This window comes from Camponotus vicinus, unplaced genomic scaffold (assembly GCF_025532165.1).
Source record: "Camponotus vicinus isolate PSW18456_S1 unplaced genomic scaffold, iyCamVici1.0 SCAF_9, whole genome shotgun sequence".
Lineage (NCBI taxonomy): Eukaryota > Metazoa > Arthropoda > Insecta > Hymenoptera > Formicidae > Camponotus > Camponotus vicinus.
Genome location: NW_028141981.1, coordinates 15628344 through 15648038, shown reverse-complemented (window position 1 = coordinate 15648038; position 19695 = coordinate 15628344). Strand labels below are relative to the sequence as shown.

General features: G+C 32.1%; 1 protein-coding gene across 8 annotated transcripts in view; it reads right to left on the bottom strand.

Moving 5' to 3' along the window:
* The window catches only part of LOC145976882 (uncharacterized), a 247049-nt gene that overhangs the window by 10055 nt on the left and 217299 nt on the right, over positions 1–19695 (bottom strand). For all 8 annotated transcript variants that reach the window (XM_083108352.1, XM_083108359.1, XM_083108353.1 and 5 more), the window contains one exon: positions 16836–17148. In XM_083108352.1, the coding sequence (XP_082964478.1) occupies positions 16836–17148 (313 nt within the window). The remainder of the gene's footprint in view (positions 1–16835; positions 17149–19695) is intronic.

Here is a 19695-nt window from a genome sequence, read left to right as displayed (position 1 = left end):
ACTTTCAATTTAAACTCGCAGCTATTTAATCTCAGCTATTAACCTTCAGCTCAGAATCAACTCTCAAATCTAGATAAGTAGCATACATTTGTTGAAAATATAAAATTTACAAAATTTAAAAATATTACTTTCCGCAGATTTAAATATATATATATATTTTTTTTTTACTTTTATCATTATTAACGAATTTGAATGCCTTATCATTTTTGCTCGGATTTAAACTAATGACATCCAATGTGTAATCTAGAAATATTAAAGTGATGAATAAAGTGTATGTATGTGTTATAATGAATTTCTTGTTTTATTGAAATTAAAATATAATCACGAATGAAAAGAATATCACATCATCTACAAGTTTCTTGAGATTGATTTGCCTTAATAAGCACAAAATTGCTTATTAAATTACTAAAAGAGAATTTATTTGCTTTTTAAAGTATTGTCTGTACAAATTAATTATTGAAGTAATTTTTATCTTCGCCCGTTTAAAAACATAGCAGAGCAATAATAAACAAATTTACTGAGAAACTCTATGAAAAAGGTAAATTGTAGCAAATACCAACAAAAAACAGAACGTAAAACTGCGACGTTTTTCGTAAAACCGCGACACGAAAAATCCTTCACCGTTTTTTCCTCTAGAAGCTTTTTCGTTTCCCGGATGGAGTCGTGGAAAAGCTTCATCGTATCTGGTATGATGTCGAAAAAGAGTCAAATTCACCAAAAGTGCGAAAAACTCGAGATAAACAATGAGACAAATGCACTGACGTAACTAGATGAAAATTTCTTCAAGTTAAATTAAACTTTTTAATTGTTCTTTCACGCACACAACAATATTTTCTCTTCCCCATAATTGACGTTTAATTATTAATATCATGTATCATTATAAATAATTGTATAATATACAAAAATATAAAAAAACTAATTTACTATTAATAAAAAGTAATTTTAAAGAGAGCCAAAAATTAAATTAAAGACTCGATGTTATACGATAGATAGCGATTCAATACAGATTAAACGAGTAAACAACAAAACTCAATGTATGTATTTACATTCGGGTTCGGTTCATTTGAATGGATCCTACACATGTGAGATTAATTCAGTCAATTAACCTAATCAATTAACTGTATACTATGCATATTGATATCAGCGAATTCAGTTAATTTTACATTCTCTCCTCTTTGTATGCGCACGCGTATATATTTTTATCTCAAAAAGCAAACAAAATGCAGTATTTTATTTTATCATGTGATATTATTGTGACAATTATTTTATTTTTACATTATTGCAGAAAAACACACGAGTTTCTAAATGAATGGATTTTATTTTATTTACAATAGAATTATTATTTTCTGTTTACAGCATGATATTAAATCTGGTGCACATTTTACTACCTCGCCTAGTTACGTTCTTGCGTGAAAGCTGTAAAAACGTCGTCGGTCTTTAGTCTTTTTTTTCCGACGACGTTCTGTCCCGGGCATGGGGGTTGCAAAAAGAGGCACGTATGTCGCCCGTTGCGTACCGCACGTCCTCGTAATTCACCAATGGGGATTTGCAGCGTATGGAACGTGCGATACTGGTTTTATGCACGTGATCCTTCCTCCTTTTTCCTCCATTTTCTAGAAACAGCGACCTTTTTTTGGCAGGAAATAATTCTGCCGGCGGATCGTCAGATTTACGGGGGCACTCACTTGGCACTCCAGCCGAACGTGCCAAGCGACTGGAATAATGCCGAGAAAATTGGCTGAAATTACGGAGGATGCGCCTCCGTGAGAATCCTGTAATGAACCCCGTGACTGTCAATGACACCGCTTGCACAGTTCTTCGGATAGAATTTTTTACGACAAACGATTTTCGACTATATGTGATGGTCTTGTCGATATATTAAAGTGGACGCCTGCGTTTTGTCTGATATAACTAGTTTTCTTGTAATGTTTGTAATGCTTACTCCAAAAAATTAAATAATAATTACGTGCATATAATTACGTGCTACAATAAAATCTAGGTAGCATTGTAAATATTTTGTATAAAATTAAATTTATATATAAAATATACGTTGTGTATAAAAAATATTAAATTTCTCCAAAATTAATATCGTTACACTAAATTGACGGAGAATGAATATGATGCGAAAAATTTAATGAAAATATTTAATTTTAGACTGGAGAAATAAAATCAAATATGCGTAAAAAATTTGTAAAAAAATTTCGTCAAGTTTATTATTAAAACAGTATGCACGATTTTTAATGAAGATAAATACGCGTACTTGGGCGTAATATAAAACGTCGGGATAATATAATCTGCTTAATTTTGAAATGGGTCAACGAATTACTAATCTATGCGATACGTCAGTGTTTGATATAATTGTGAATAAAGTGCAATGCTTTGATTGAAATAACCGGACAAGTCGGATTTATCATCGGATCATTTTACGATCTAAATAGGTAATCCAACTCTGTATATTTATATACATCAAAAAATTAGATAGCATCATTAATAATTGTATATAAAATTATGTAAATAATATGATTTGTCTCAAACTCTTTTCTAAATTTATTAAATTATTATTATACTAAACTATTAATTCTTACACTTAAGACAAAAATGTTCAAATAAAATATTCGGATAAATTAGACGCATTTTTGCGTTCTTTCTGAAATCATATAACAAAAATAAAAACAAATTTATATAAAGCATATATTAAAAATGTTATAAATATTCACATTGTTAAATCAAGGAAAAAGAAGAGAAGAAAAAGGAAGAAGAAAAAGTATTTGATTTAATATATTTAATTTTTTGTTTAATTAAAATTTTCTATATAAAAATTAGAATTTCTTTTTGTCATCAGAGTTTGAAATTTATAATATTCAATATTTATTTGAAAAGCAGCTGGAGATGAAAGAGTCAACTTTAGTTAACGGCGAGAGTACATTATGTTCGCATGTGATTTGCCGCGCAAAATGAGGTCACACAATTCTGTAAATCGAGAATTACATTCGATAATTACAGCGCGTTGCGCATATATATTTGTCGGTTTGTTGATTATTGGCGACACGTGTCGGCTTCGTAATTTATGTTTTTCGCGCTGGCAGCATTTTATGCGGCACAATGGCCCGGCGTGTCTTTGCAGGGTGCGATGGCGAATAATACCAGAAAATTAAAACGGAAGGAAGCGGTGTTTAATAGTTTCCGACGCAAATTGATTCCCGCTAATTGCGGAGCGTCAGCAAGAGCGCCGTATAATTTTCTCTTTTCGCCGGTTACAAATTATTTTACAGCTTCCCGGATACTGTGACTACCTTCCCAATAAATCGACGTAATTTTGACGTATTATTATTAAATATCGTAGCTTCTCTCTCTTTCTCTGTTCGCGTAATAAGCTTGATTTTGTCATTGATGAGAAATATACTTGTTTCCTAATTTTACTTACAGTGAAAACTCTATTATTGTTTCGTTGATAAAGCATAATAATTTTTTTTATTTCAATTATAATAATAATTTATAAGAATAATAATTTTTTTTATTTCGATTATTCCCTATATTATCTTCTTGTTAGTTTAATAATAATAATATTTGCGTCATAACATTAATAAAATTAGTTTTAGACATACGTATAGATATGCTAATTTTCTTAGTACATTTTAGAATTTTTATGTGTTATATATAAAGTGATTCTACTGTACCTCTTTATTGTAATCTCTCATTTTATCAAATCATAATTGGTTTTTTTACCGAAAACTTTCATTTATCGAAGCATTCTAATTTTTTACATAATATTTATTAAAAATATGTTGAAACTGTTCGAAGAATATGATTTTATTACCCTTTTCCGTTCTTGAAGCTCATTTTCCTGTAAACATTTTAATTTTCCACGATAAATTACATCGTAGCCAGATGTCGCGCCATATTTTCCTTGAGAAAAGCCTCGGCTACAAATTCATCGCGAAAGCCGTAAGTTACGATGAGGAAATGCCGTTGGCTGTGCGTTCCGCTCACCCCGTATCTTACACGTCGCGCTAAAGTAATCAATTCCTTTGTTCGCGTTTTCTATGGACCGGCGTCAGACGCAAACACCGTGTGTCAACTCCATGTGTACCGCGTATGAAAAGGAAAGGCAGCGGAAAAGGCGAGTCCGCGTTGCAGGTGCAGTTGGCCCGTTAAATTTTATCAGGATATTCGCATTCACAACAAGGGTCGCCGACCCCGACATTGTCCACGCCGCGATTTAATATACGGCGACAAAGTATTAAATCTCACCCCTTCGTCTCGCCTTTCGCCCAGTTCAACTCCACGCGTGTTAGACTCATTTCGCGACCACGTCAAGTCTCGGTCCCTCAATGCTCTAGAATTTAGAAGTGGGCAATATTGCTCAAGGCTTAGAATTTTTTTCCATAGCACAGTTAATTTATATAACCTATAATAATTGATTAAATAAATTAAAATAAATAAAAAAAACTATAAAGCAAGTTAGGAGATGTTTCCTCTATTTTATATATGTAAAATTATATATAATAAAATATGTATTAAAAGGAAACAATTATAAATGGAATAAAATAGAGAATTATATAATAATAGTGTAATACAATATAATCATAATTTTAACGTGTTACTTTTTCAACGATTTATGTCCCTCAAGCTTTCGATATTATAGCCCTCTTCCACACATATACATGTATATACGTATTTTATGATTCATAATTCTGTCCCCTGACGGCTCTTTTCGAATGATAATCACCGGCCTCGATTATGATATGCGAATAGATAGAATAGATAGAACTAGCCAATGGTACAGGGATGATTACTAAAAGCCTCAACGGGCCGCATTGTTTATAATCGCATCCTTCGCCCGTTATATTAAATCTACCCCTTTGTACAGTACCATTGAACGGTAGGAGAGATTTTCCGGCAGTTGTGCGATTTATCCGCGAATTATACGCTTAGTCCGGCGTGCACGTTTTATTTCCAACATCTGGATGGCTTATATGCGTTAAGGGTGGATTGTATAGCGGTTAAGGGCAGACGGACGCTTAAAATAAGCGGAACGTAAGCGATTGTAAGCATAGAATGGACATAATGGCGCGGTTAGTGATTCAAGACAAAGACTTTTAATCCCGAGATAACGTGTCTTAATTTCAAATAGCTATATTTTATTGGATTCCAGAAGGCAGTATCTTTTATCTTAGACATTGTGAGTAAATTCTACTTCTATCGAGAGTACTTGAATTCGAAAGAGTCTGAAAATTCCCATTGCAATTATAAAACAATGAAGAAGTTGTAGATAATAGATAAAAGCGAATTATATATTGAGAATTTTTAAATAAACAATTTATGAAAAATGCAGTTTAGATATGTCAATGTATAATATTTAATCTAATGTTTATAATTAATAGTGATTATATAAAAGAAAAAACAATGCGGTGTATCCCAATAATAAAATTCCAACCATCTGTAGCTCCAACAATTTCCACAATATTCATTATAAAAATACCATGTCAACGTTACAATTCGCGAAAGAATTTTTTCTCCTTCATTTTTATGAGAATGAAAGGATTACAAATATGATCTCATGAATACGATCATATATGTATATAAAAATGCAATTAGATTTAAATATTCGGGGATGCACGTTTAAAGAGTTAAAATTCCGACGCACGATTCTTCAACGTCCGAGTTGAAGAGGATAGCAGCAGATACGTCAGCTGACTCGACATTCTCATGGAAATTTTTGGCGATACGTCGTCCGCGAGTCTCGACCAGGATCGTCGTTTCAGAGGATACTCGGGACGCGACAGATTCCGCGGAGAGGAGAGAAAGAGACAGGAAGGAATAGAGGGAAGGCAGTCGGGATGCTGGGCGAGAGGACCGCGTAATTTATTGCGAGCAATATTACCGACGACACGCCGAGCGAGCGGGATGGGAAAAGCCCGTGTCTCTCGTCCCAGAAATGTATTTTATAGCGACCGAAGATGGGGTTCTAGCTACGACGCTTACTACTCTTTCGAGTCGACATTGGATTTAAATAAGTCGATGCAAACGTCCTGGCCTTTATTCACCGTTTTCTGTCTCTTGGTCGCGTTACTCGTTGCACGGTTTATGCGATGCTTTCTTACACGAAGGTTCTTTTAATAATCGCACGTTTGGTTTTTTATCTACGTCTATTAAGCTGGCACAGCCACTTCAGCACAATCGAATAAAACTTATATATAAATTTAGTGCTCTTTTGTTGATAATTTGTTGATCTATTCCCGACTGTTTTGCTCCACTTTTAAACTCTGAAAACCACCGCCAAAGGTATCCCATATTAAAAAAGTATTATGAAATTGAATATTAATCAGATATCTCGATAATGTTTCAATGATTTTGTTACTCGTTATTTTTAATGAATTCGATTTCATTGCTTTTGTCTTAAAAAAATCGATCCTAACGAGTGGCTAAGCTTAACAGATGTTCCTTGCCAGATTCTGTATTTTAACTCATCTTCTTTATTTTTTTACCTGCTTCTGTAGTTATATTCATTTTCTGTGTTTTTTTTGTCTGCTCCTGTATTTTTATTTATCTTTTCTATTTCTTTGCCTGCTGTTATATTTTCGTCGGCTGAATTAGAAAAAAAGAATAATTATCTATAAAATTTATTTTAACAAAATACATATACAAATATATTTAATATTATTTTTAATGTTAATTACATAATATTATAATATTATGTAAATAAATGTGCAAACATGTACTCAATTTGTCTGTAAATGTACAATCAAAAAGAATGAAATGTACATATATATTATATATTATGGATTTAACATTAATTAACATTAAAAATAATATTAAATATATTTGTATATGTACTTTGTTAAAATAAATTTTATAGATAATTATTCTTTTTTTCCGATTCACCCGGAGAAAATATAACAGCAGGCAAAGAAATAGAAAAGATAAGTAAGTAAAAATACAGGAGCAGACACACAAATAAAAATAGAGAAAATGAGTATACCTACAGAAGCAGGCAAAAAAAATAAAGATTAGTAGAAATACAGTATTTGGCAAAGAAACGTCTATTGAGCTGGCACAGCCACTCGTTCGATTCGATTTTTTTAAGGCAAACGTGAAGCAATAAAATTGGATTCATTGAAAACGACGAGCAACAAAATCGGGAATATAGCAACACATTAGCAACAAAATAACACTAAATTTATATATAAATTTTATTCGATTGTGCTAAAGTGGCTGTGCTAGCTTATTATCCGTTGGCTAATATTCTTTCTCATAACAAAATGTGAAAACGTGGACATTTATTTCGGATATGGACTTTTTATTCTGTAATAATAAAAATTAAAGTATTTATTACAATCACACAAAGTAACAAAAAATCAGAGGTATATCATTAAATTCCCCATGTATGTATCATGTAGTAATGGAAAAATTATCGTGAAATTTTAATATTTTACAATGTAATGGAATATGTATACGAATTTAATTATTTTGCAAGTAAATATTATTTAAAATATAAATGATTTTTGTTATTTTTTTAATAATTTGTTGCATTGATTAAACTTTTATATAAAAATTTCATTTACAAACATGCTTAGCAAAACCATTCGTAAGCAATTCAAGGTTAATGGCATCAAGTAATCTCAGATAGGTCAACATTAAATTTAAATAAGTCGGCCAATTCCACTAAAGCGATTCCAGATAATGGAAAAATGGTAGTGCCCGCTTAATTCGACGATGTAGTATTTACTACCACGCTTTATGGCCCCTTTATTCCGTATTTTTACGACGAAAATCACTTAAGGATACTCCACCACATCACAGATTCAAGTAATCTCACTCGATTTATTTTGAATTAATTAAATAACAATGATCGGTAAATATAGGAGGATAATAATAGAAGATTATAGATTATACAACAAAATGCAACATGCAAGAATGATTTATCGTTCATGTATCAAATTTTACGACCCTAATTTACGAGCTACTTTGCAATCATTTATTGTCTGAAGACAAAATCCTTATAAAATTGCTCATTATGTTATATCATGTTGTACATTATATAAATATTATATACTATTTTACTTTATGTAAATTATTTTAATTTAATTATTTTAATTTAATTTTTTATTTTAATAAAAATTATACAACAAGAAAAATATGTGTTAAATTTTACACTCGAATGAAAATATTTACATTGATGTACGACATATTATAATTTTGCTAGTTTTGCGATATCAGAAGTATCGAGAGCCATTAGTTTCGTGAGCGTAATCCTATACAGTAAATTGAATGGTTTGAAATCAAAATTATGCTTGAGGGAATCGCAAAGAAAATTGGAAATCGATGATACTTATATACCGTACTTTCTGTGGTCTGATACGTATTCTATGTAGGCAGGATTCTTCTTTCACAACAAAAATCTATCGACTAATGTTATATTTTCCTCTGACTATTCAATCCTCGAATATCTCAACGATGAAAAACGTTGTCTCGTTACTTTAGCATTTCTTGTTAAGAAAGTGCTTCCCAATGATGGTCCTTTACAATAAAATTGTCGCTCTTTGCAATAAAATGGTCAGCAATTTTTAAATTCTCAAGCGTAGACAATTTACTAAAAAACTTCCGTCTCAATTATATTTTAAAAATTATATTGTAGAGAAGTATATTGTAGAAATTTAATCTAAATATTTTATAAACGATATTATTTTAAGTGCAGTATTAATTCTTTTTATTCTAAATGCAAATTTCTAAATGCAGTATTAATTTTCTTTGTAAATATATATTTCTGAAACCGATTTTTATATCGCATTCACGATATGTCAAGTAAATAAGAAAATATGATATGTGTATATGTTTCATAGCAGAACGTATAACAAGAACGTTTTCAGAAATGTATACGTTCGTCGCTCTGATATTGCTGAATCCCATTTGCCGTTTCGATATTCTATTCATTGTCGTGTTTTATTCCCTCGTTCGAATGTCACTTGAATGTTTTCATATCCATTCCTACTTCAACGTTGTCGCTTTTATCTCAGTCAGGGATTTATACTTTTGATCAATATTTTAATTTTCGCCTCTCAGTAGTCTTTTATTGTCCATTTCAACCAATTATCTCTCTTATTTAATCGCGCAATAATTAACACGGTAATTAACATGTAGATATGTCAAGAAATTAATAACACATCCATAGTTCGGAAATTTAATTTAAAAAATACTAACTAAAAAATAAAAAAAGTGAAATTATATTATAAATGTATTAGATTGAATTAAAAATCCATTCGTTTGTTGACAAATTGAATCGTAATTAACTAGTTGTCAATAATTAAAAATTTAATAAAAATAATATTTGATCAAAATAACAAAAATTCTTTTCGTAAAAATTTTATTTCATTTTTTTGTCCAAGCTTTCAATGTTCTAAATTTTATATTTATCGTTATATATTTATTTAGATCTTATCTATTGTTATATATTTATCTAGATTTATATTTATACAAATTATATATTTTTAAATAAATTATACCGTATTATTTTAAAATTTATTATTAGGTAAAAATGCTTAATAGATATTCTGAAGGTGTAAATATATGTGCATATTATTTTCTAATTAATCATTGATCATTTTTATACGCGAGCAATTTCGCATTTTAGCATCTCGGAGCAATAATAAAAAAAGAGCACCGCATGCTTGCGAATAAATTTGAGAGGAAGAGAGAAATCTTATTTGATAAAAGGGAAAAAGAGTAAGGTACGAGATAAGCTAGGATGGCTAAGAATCGAAGGAAAAAGAAATCGGGCAAGAAAAGGCGATTCCGCTTTACGATAATCACGCGTCAGCTGTTCTTTTCTTCGTTTTTATACAGAACTTATGATTTTTACGCGTATATAAATAAAAGCGCTCGCGTTAAAATAAAACATGTGATTGATCGATTACAACGAGATCCGCAAATGAGTCTCGCACTTATAGGAGATGAAAAGATCACATAAATACTACTTTCTTTCTGCCTCTTGAATTTTCTGCTCTCGTTTCTCTTCTAATCCTCTTCTTCTAATTTTTTCTTCTTCCATTAGCAGTTTCATGTTTTAAATAATATAATAAATTAATGTAAGAATTATCATGAAGCGAACAATGTTCTTATTAAGTTTTTGTTGTATAGAGAGTATTCTAAATCTTAAAAACACGAGAGAACTCGTGCTTTAAAGTTTAAAGAAGTCTAAGAGCATCTGCTGTAGGAAATGTAACGGTGACTCTTGCAGAACATGATTTGCAACGTCATTGTAAGAGGAGAATGATTCATTATATTTTTATTTTCAAATTACATTAATTCTAGATTTAATAATATTCTCTCTTTATTGTCTACCTTTGCAGATTTTTTACTTACAATTACAATATGTTAAATTATTTGTGATATTTTTATTTTAATGATAAAAAATATTTTTATCACTAATAATTTATCATTAAAATTATCCTTTCTATCTTATGAATAGAATCACATTACAATCATATTATATTATGAGTTTCGTTAATTTTCTCATAACTATTAATTTGTATCTCATTTTTCCGTTAATATAATTTTACATTTGCTTGTTTGGTTTCTTCAAGTTCTCAGATTAAACAGTCAGATGTACTAAAGGAAAGTGGCAAAAAACATGACACGGTTCTAGTTAAAGTTTCTGTTTCATCTAGCAAGAAAGGAAAGTAGAAATCGGGTCATAAAAGCAAAGTAGCAAACTAATGAAGTGCTATAAACAATGCGAGCAATATGTTAGGACGGAAAATGAAATGGCGCACTTGAATAATATCTAATCTCGAAAGCGACAATCCGCGGAATAAGAATCAGTTGAGAAGTGCGAGGAACGGCGCTTATTAAAATTTGAACGTTATCACGAACTATATGAAATAACGATCCCGAATGCAAACTAATGAATCAAAAAACATGACTGAACAATTGTTATGAATGATAAATTATCGATAAATTATTACAAGTTGCATCCAACGTTGCATTAATAATTTTATCATTTTTGCAATTATCTTACTATTATCAAACCTGAATGGGCATAAAATTTTTATTATCGATGAAATAATTATATATATAAAGCGACTTTTAGATCTCAATAGCATATATTTTTCGATAAAGACATAACAGTTTTTAATATTCTCAACATTAATATTTAATATTTTGACAACTGAGCTTCTAATTAAAATTCCGAAGAAATAATTTATTCTTTTGCATAAATAACGCGGTAAATAATATATATTTTTAGTTGTTTTTAACTGCATTTTAAAAACTATTTTATTAGTAATTTAGAAATTATTAATCTTGTGTGAAATATTTTAGTTGAAACAAAAATAAGAGAAAATTGTTCAAGGAATTTTTTTTATAAAATAAAATTAAATGTAAAGTTCATGCCATCTATCTCGAAGAGGCATAAAGTTATAATTGACTGGATTTTTCGAGTAAATTGTGCGTGAATAAAAAACTCATCATTTTTGCGATGATCCTGCTTATCAAACCTGGATGAGCGTAAAATTGTCGTCATCGACGAAATAATCGATTATCACAAAGCGATATCTACGAGAGAAAAAATCCCGAGGGAGAATTGTGTCTTCGCATTTTCGTCTTCAGATTTGAATAATTTCTTTGAGAAGCAGAGAGAGTTTATATCTCGTATAAAAAGAGTTTCAGAATAAATCCTGAATTTATATCGTCGATATGTATTGCGATTATTTTTTCGTTATCGTTAAAAAAACACATCTATTTCCAAAAAATTGTCGACTCGATTTTCAGAAGATATCAAATTAAATACGTAAAATCGCATAATATATCTCGATATAAGATTAAATAAAAATATCAAATTAAAATTCGTATTAAGATTTACACGAAGCAAATCAAGTATACAAATTGCCTGAAGCTTTAGGATATTTAAATGTAGATGTTACAAAAATGAGATACACGAATTTCCTCTTGCCCTGGTGTTAAAAACGCACACTTAAAGATCCACCCTCGCAAACAGACCACGGAGTAGCACCGCCATTAATAAACGAGCTGAGACAATGGGGTCCGAACCGCGTAAGAGCAAAATAAATTGAAGGTATCTCCAGTGCCGCTTCCGCTCGAGCTTCCTAGGCGACTGCTCCGTAATTAGTGAGCGTCTAAACAATACTCGAGCCATCTTCCGGAGACCACCCCTCGTGCACACCACGGCCACCCTTCCTTTACGCTTCTCTTGGTGCGAAACGGAATCGCCGATAATTAATTATCCGCTCGCAGGGTATGTGACTGTTGGGATTATTCGCGGCTGCGTTCTTCTTCCTTCGTCTTTCCGTTCCTTCGGTCCTAATTTCAGCTGTTTACAGGCAAGATCTTCCCTATCGTTCGCTAGTCGTATCTTGGCGAGATAATGGCTCGTCGCCAGCAATTTCGATAGGAATGCAGCGAAGGAGACGGATAATAGCAGTGACTAAAAAGAATACCGTATATAATTTGAGACGCAAAGTGGCGCCTGTTACATTATTCACGTATCTGTATCTCATCTCAAATGTTCAAATTTAGCCCTCGAGCTACAATTACTTCACAAATAAAAATAACAAAATTTTTTTTTTAATAAAGAAGAAGATAGATATTTCTTCGCGCGCGCGTTCTCTTTTTTTAAAGATTATAATTTTAATGTAATTCAATATTTAACATTTTTTATATTCATGTGTATGTATTAGATTTTAGAGAGAATATCTATTTTTATAATAACGTCATATTAATAAAAGTGCGACCCTTACAAATGTATGTTTACATATCTACTATAATAATTAATATTCCCTCTTTTGATCTACTATAATAATTAATATTCCCTCTTTTGAAATCTTTCTCTTAAATATCTTAATGTACTTTGATAAAATAATTATGAGTAATTGTTCCATATAAATTATTTCATTTTATATGCAGTATTTCGCATTTAATATATACATAATTTGCAGTTAAGGTTGAAACCGACAAAATGGGCTCTCCCGCATTTTCAGCGTCCTTAGTCGTTTTAGAAAGACGGTCTCGAATGTACGCTTCAGAATTTTGTTATGAATGCGATTAAATGTCGAGCTATTAAACGCACGAGTTTGTCGCATCGTACGACGGACGGAAGCAACCGCGCTCGTTAGCATACTTTGAAAGTCTTTAATTGGAGCCGGAAGTTTACCGGAAGCTTGCGGTGCACAAACAATATTCACCGGGTAAATAAATATGCAACAAATATGCAACGAAAGGTCCTGTTAAATGTTGTTACAAGTTCGAATTGAAATTGAATTTCTCGCGGAAGAGAAATTATTATTTTTCCAGGGTATCGCAAGTTTTTTTGTCAAAATTAAATTACCAAAATAGGAATACATATTTTTATCATCCGAGATTGTTTACATTTTTAAATATCTTCATCTCTAAAATCTATCGAAGAAAAAATATATATAACTTTCTTTTATGTAACAATCATGCTAAAAATACTCTATATATTAAAAAATTATTAAATAATTGTTTATTAATCATAAAATAATATTTCGAAAATATCTCAGAAGAAGAAAGAGATATCTAAATATAACCTAAAGAATCCTTATGATTTCGCGACGTCGATACGATAACTTATGTGACAATAACATTAAAAAAGTCAAGGATGCTTTATCTAGCATTTTTTTCTGATTTGAAAAGGTAGACATCGGACATTGGACGGAAAACCGCAGAGTTCCGATCGATTCCTTTTGCTACGGAATACGAAGTTACTGTTGGCAGACCAAAGGCCATCCTTTCCTTGCTTCCTTTCGTTGATCTCCTGAAGCGTTCGATAACTTCTTCGAAAACTTGAAAGTACACCCTAAAGGTGCAGCTTTGCAGATTCCAAACGCATACCGCGGATCCAACCTCTCTCCATTTCTCTATCGCTCTCTCCTCTCTCATTCGACTCTTCTGGGCATTTCAAAGTTTAACGAAATGGAAACAATATTGACTCGCGAGTCTAACTGAAGAGCTTTGTATCGAGACGATATTGCCTCACATTGCGGATGATTCCCTCTTACATCCGCCTTTATAAATTTCGCGAAATACTTACTTAGTCGCAACTATATAGCGGAAAAAAACTCATTTTTTAGATACTTTGACAAAATGTACTTTTAATAAAAGTATGTTAGATTTAAAAAAACTAGTTTTATATTTATATATTAAGAAACAAAAATAAAACTAATAAAATATATAATTATTAATGTATCTATTTAAAATATTTATAACATCTTCCTACGTGCAATAAAAAATTATCCTTATTAGGCAAAATTGAATCGTTTTAATTTATATAATCATCAGACAAAATATATATACAGGGTTTAGCAAAAGTGTGGAAACCCCTTAATATTTCGAAAAATACGCATTTAAAAAAAAAATGTTTCATACAAAAGTTATAGGGTTTTATGTGGCGCATTACACAGCAACATTATTATGACCTCGAATAGCGTTGTCAAGGTTATGTGAAGGTCACCTCCAACTTTTTAAATGGGACACCCTATATGCTTTTGCATATTCTTGTAGCTTATGGTGTTATGGTGTTATGGTGTTATGTTTATGGTTGGAAAGCTCGAGAGCTTTCCAAAACACTATAATTAAGTTAGTTTTCATTAAGTACTTTCCGAGTTATGAGGCTTGAAATCATTTCTTAATTTTACATAAACCATAAAATATCTTGTAAAATATTCATTTTTCGATTATCTTACCTTAATACTTTTATGTACAAAATAATGAGAGGAATCAATTGGTGTAGAGAAAAAACATAGTTGTTTTTAAGAAAAAATATGTTATTTGCAATTAACAATTCCATATTTTTTCTTAAAAACAACTGTATGTTTTCTTTACACCAATTGATTACTCTCATTATTTTGTACATAAAAGTATTAAGGTAAGATAATCGAAAAATGAATATTTTACAAGATATTTTATGGTTTATGTAAAATTAAGAAATGATTTCAAGCCTCATAACTCGGAAAGTACTTAATGAAAACTAACTTAATTATAGTGTTTTGGAAAGCTCTCGAGATAAGCTACAAGAATATGCAAAAGCATATAGGGTGTCCCATTTAAAAAGTTGGAGGTGACCTTCACATAACCTTGACAACGCTATTCGAGGTCATAATAATGTTGCTGTGTAATGCGCCACATAAAACCCTATAACTTTTGTATGAAACATTTTTTTTTTAATGCGTATTTTTCGAAATATTAAGGGGTTTCCACACTTTTGCTAAACCCTGTATAATAAATATATATAATAAATATAATAATAAAATATATATAATATATATAATAAATATATAAAATATATATAACAATAAATAAAGAATAAATATATATAATAATAAATAAATAATAAATAAACACACACAAAAGGAAAAAGGTATAATTAAATAAATACATACCTCTACCAAAATAATTCACGATATGCGACGACTATAAGCATTAAAATCAAAGACCGACTTGAGATTGTTTCTCATCAGGTGAAAGCCAGGATATTATGTATCGAGCGAGGGTATGAGGCGAGAGCTTGGCGGAAATTCGCGGTGAAACGATTAACGGTAAACGCCACGTTGTTACAACATTGGAAACACGGTCGACGTTCTCTACGTTCGTGTTAATCTGGAATTATTTAATCACCGCTCATCTTACGCGTCCCAACTTTAGGATATATTAATTATTATCGTTATTGGGGATAATGGAAAGAGGGGAGGGGGAGGCAGGGCGGAAAGAGTGGGTTACGTCAGACATACCGGTGCGGTATATCTTGTTTTACAGCCGATTATCGACTAATGGCTCGCAAATATCGCCACTTGTTATTGTTGATTGGAACGGAGGGCACTGGATATCGCTGAATAACACATCAATTACGCCGACGCAAATAATTTAAATGCAGTGCAGTTTTGTGTCGCACGACGAAATGGCTGATGAATGCAGCGAGTGAGAGAGAATACGATAATTAATTAATATTAATTAGGGTCGCATTGATGTTAATATTAATCGATTTATCACTAGCCGAAGCGTTCCGGATGTGCCATATAATTTCAATTTTAAAATAGACCCGTGAATTCCAATGTAAATTTATATCAATATTCACAAGCATGTATCTAAATATTTTATATTTAAATAATCTTTAATCCTTAAAATAATATCTCATTTTTGTTGATTTCTTTAAGAAAGAGATTAGTATTCTTTACTTTAGTTTCAACTTATGTACTACTTTGGGAAAGAAAATTTTTAGTAACATGACGCATGAACGAAAACTTTTCATGCATCGTTATCGAAACTACCGATTGAAAATTAAGTTCCTTCATCGTGGTCGGTCGTATCATTGAATTCCTGCGGTTGCAGGAAGGTGCGACAGAACATTACTGTTTTATACCTTTCCGAATAGCACGTCGACACGGAAAAATAAATTCTCGTTTCTTCTAGTTTGTCCTTATTTCTCTACCCGCTATTCCGTCTTCGCGAATTGTGCTTGCTTCCGAAGGTACGAAAATAAATAACGTTACGACGAAACTGGTCGCCTATTTTGTACAAGCTTCTTCTTAGGATGTAATAACGGATCTTATGTCAAAATTTTTCTCCGCGAAATGTAAGATTAATTGTTAACAAATGAATTCTTGTTTATTATCAAAAACGATAAAATATCGTTTGAAATGTCAAATTTTATCAAGTGTTTTATATCTCAAAGATATCGTTATTATTTTACTTAAATATATCGCAATAATTTAAATTACAAATATAGTGAATACAATCACTAAATTGACGCACAAAGCTGCGAAAGCAAGAAGATTCTTACAGATATAATCAAATATTTCACTTACCTCTATCCGAAAGGTCCATCCTTCCAAACTGAGCAACTTCAAAGTCGTGTTCCTGGCCAGAGCATGGCACAATAGTCTCGAGGGATGATCATCCAGGGCCAATCGAGGACTAGACAAGTCTAGTAACTGCAGACACGGCGCTTCTGTCAAGGCTAGTACCAATGGCATCACGTCAGCTGGCCTCGACGCACCGGCGGCTCTTAGAGCGTCCAAATTACGAGCCCTTCTGATAGTCTCGCCCAAACAGCCGGCATCCAAGCCGCCCAGAAGACACTTGGACACGTTTAGAGACCTCAACTTGCAATTTGGTTCTCTGAAACACGAAACAAAATGTTATCGATTAGTCGGATTGTTTTGTGGAAGAGAAAAAAAAGCTTTTTATTGTTTATAATGACAATGATATATATTTTAGAGAGAGATGAAAATTTCAAGAGAAAATTTATGCAATGCTTTGCAAAAATGAATTAACAACCAATCACGTTCAACAAGTCTTTAGAAATTTAATGAAAGATTTAAAATATATCATAAATGATATTAATTACATATAGAGTTAATATAATAATTTTTAATTTTAATGTTCTTTCAAATTTTAATTTAATATTTATTTATCTAATTTCATTATTAATCACGGAGTGATCCATCAAATCGCAACAAACAGTTTGACTTTGATAAGAAAAATAAGAACTTATCGAACCGAATGGGAAAGAAGAAAGATTTAATCGAATCAGCTGATGAATCATTTAAGATTGATGGTAGTCGGATAGCGATCAAGACTTTGCCATTAAATAAAAGAAAGACGTAAAAGTACCTAACCGGCAATCTTTATCTCTCTTCTCATTTTTCTCCTTCCATCAATCTTTCATAACATAGAGAATAGTCGTTCACGATAATGAAACGACGCTTACGAATATATCGAATCGTGAAAAAAACTTTAGTGCTTTCTTTTCGTAAGCTAAAACTTTTGGAGCAACTTGGAACAGATTTTATCTCGACATATTGATCTTTATTTAAAGAGATACCTTAAGAAAACATAACAGGATTTTCCTGTCAAAGAAAAATTAGAGAGAATCTTAATCTTTAATTAAATAACCAGTCAAATTAAAATTATGTAATTAATATTTTCATTCATTAATCAAAGTCTTATCTTTTATTTATCTTCACTGCAGTCTCACCAAGTCATTTTAATTTTAAGTTAGAATAATTAAATTTCTCTTAATTAAATTTCTTGTTTAATTTCATCCTTATTGCGCCAAACTATTTTTAACTTCATCCAGAGTCACGTTTCAAATTATAATTACATGCATATATACGCATTTAAAAATTTTTACATTAAAAATATTTTATCTTATTACTTTTATATAAAAAAGTATCCCATCATAAGTACCCATATCATATTATAGCCCACAAAATTTATCGTATATATATTTCGCATTACAAGAGATGCACACAACTTGGATTGTATTTTCCTGCGATTTAAGATTAATTTAACGATATACGTTTCGCGTAATTATGGCGCTGCCCGCACGCACGTACCTTCCTCAAATAACCCGTGCAATCTCGCGGCGAAAGATCGATCAACGTCACGACAACGAAACACATAATGAACAAACACCCGGCAGTAGCCTAACACCCATCAGCGTAAGACAGCGGTGAGCCGAATTACGGGACGAATAATCGAATCGCGGTGGCGGGGCCGACACCCCGTGGATTTACGCGCTCGTACGTGCGTTTAATGGCAGCAATTTAAGACGAACGATTCGGAGTCTGGCAAGCAACAGCAGCATCAACCGTCCAGCTTCGGCTCCGGCGCGTTGTATCGCGTCTGGATTTAATGGTATCTACTTTGGCCCATATTTACTCTCGACTGCTATTGCCGCGATACGTACGTACCTATGTTTCGCGATACATCTGCTACTACGTACGTCTAATGGCGTACGCTGCCTTTAACGGTACCTGCTCGCAGCCACGGTAAATTCGCTCCAGTACCGCCGCACTCTCTCAATGTATCTCTCTCTTTCTCTTTCTCTCTCTCTCTCTCTATATATATATATAAAGGGAGAACAAAAATACTGCACCCTATGGCGAGAACATACGCGGACGTCGTGCCACGAATTTCCAACAAAAATAAAGCGTTTCCGCCGGGAGAGTATGGCAAAGCCCACCACGCATACCAGACTCGCGTAATAAATAAAGTTCTGGATTTTGAAAACGAGAATATCGAAAATTCTTACAGTCGCGTGTTCGATTTAAATTGCTTGCAATTGCGGTACGTTACCCGACATTATTTTTCTCAATTCGTTGCCGATCGCTCCGTGAATTATCGTCCTTTTTCCGTAGGTCTTTGCCATAAAAGTCAGAATAAAACATTTAATTTTAGAAATTAATTTTATCTTCTAAACGTATTTTCTCGTCTACAGAGAAATCTGGAACGGGATTCCATAATGTAAAGATTAATGGAGAATACCGAAAATGTTGAAAAATTTTTAATAAAAGATAGGAATTAAATCTATAAATTAATGAAAAAATATATGCGTATTGTAATGTTGAATTTCGCGAGCAACGTACATGTACGAGGCAACATATTTTGGTGGCGGAAAATGGTAGAATCGATCGGTTTATTTGTTATAAGCCGTGCGTGACTGGCCCGGTAATTTTTCGACCCTCCATCGTGAGTTTCGGTACTTGTGGGAAAGAACAAATGGCGTTGCAACGCCATTCGTGGCGTGAAGCACGAAAGTTTCCCCGAAATAAAGCGCGAGAGGTATGTCTCGAGGCTTGCGAATATTGTTGCGTTGGCTTGCGCTTATTTTCCGCGGCTTTAACCACGAGAAACTCGATCGCGTTATTCAAATGCGCTATA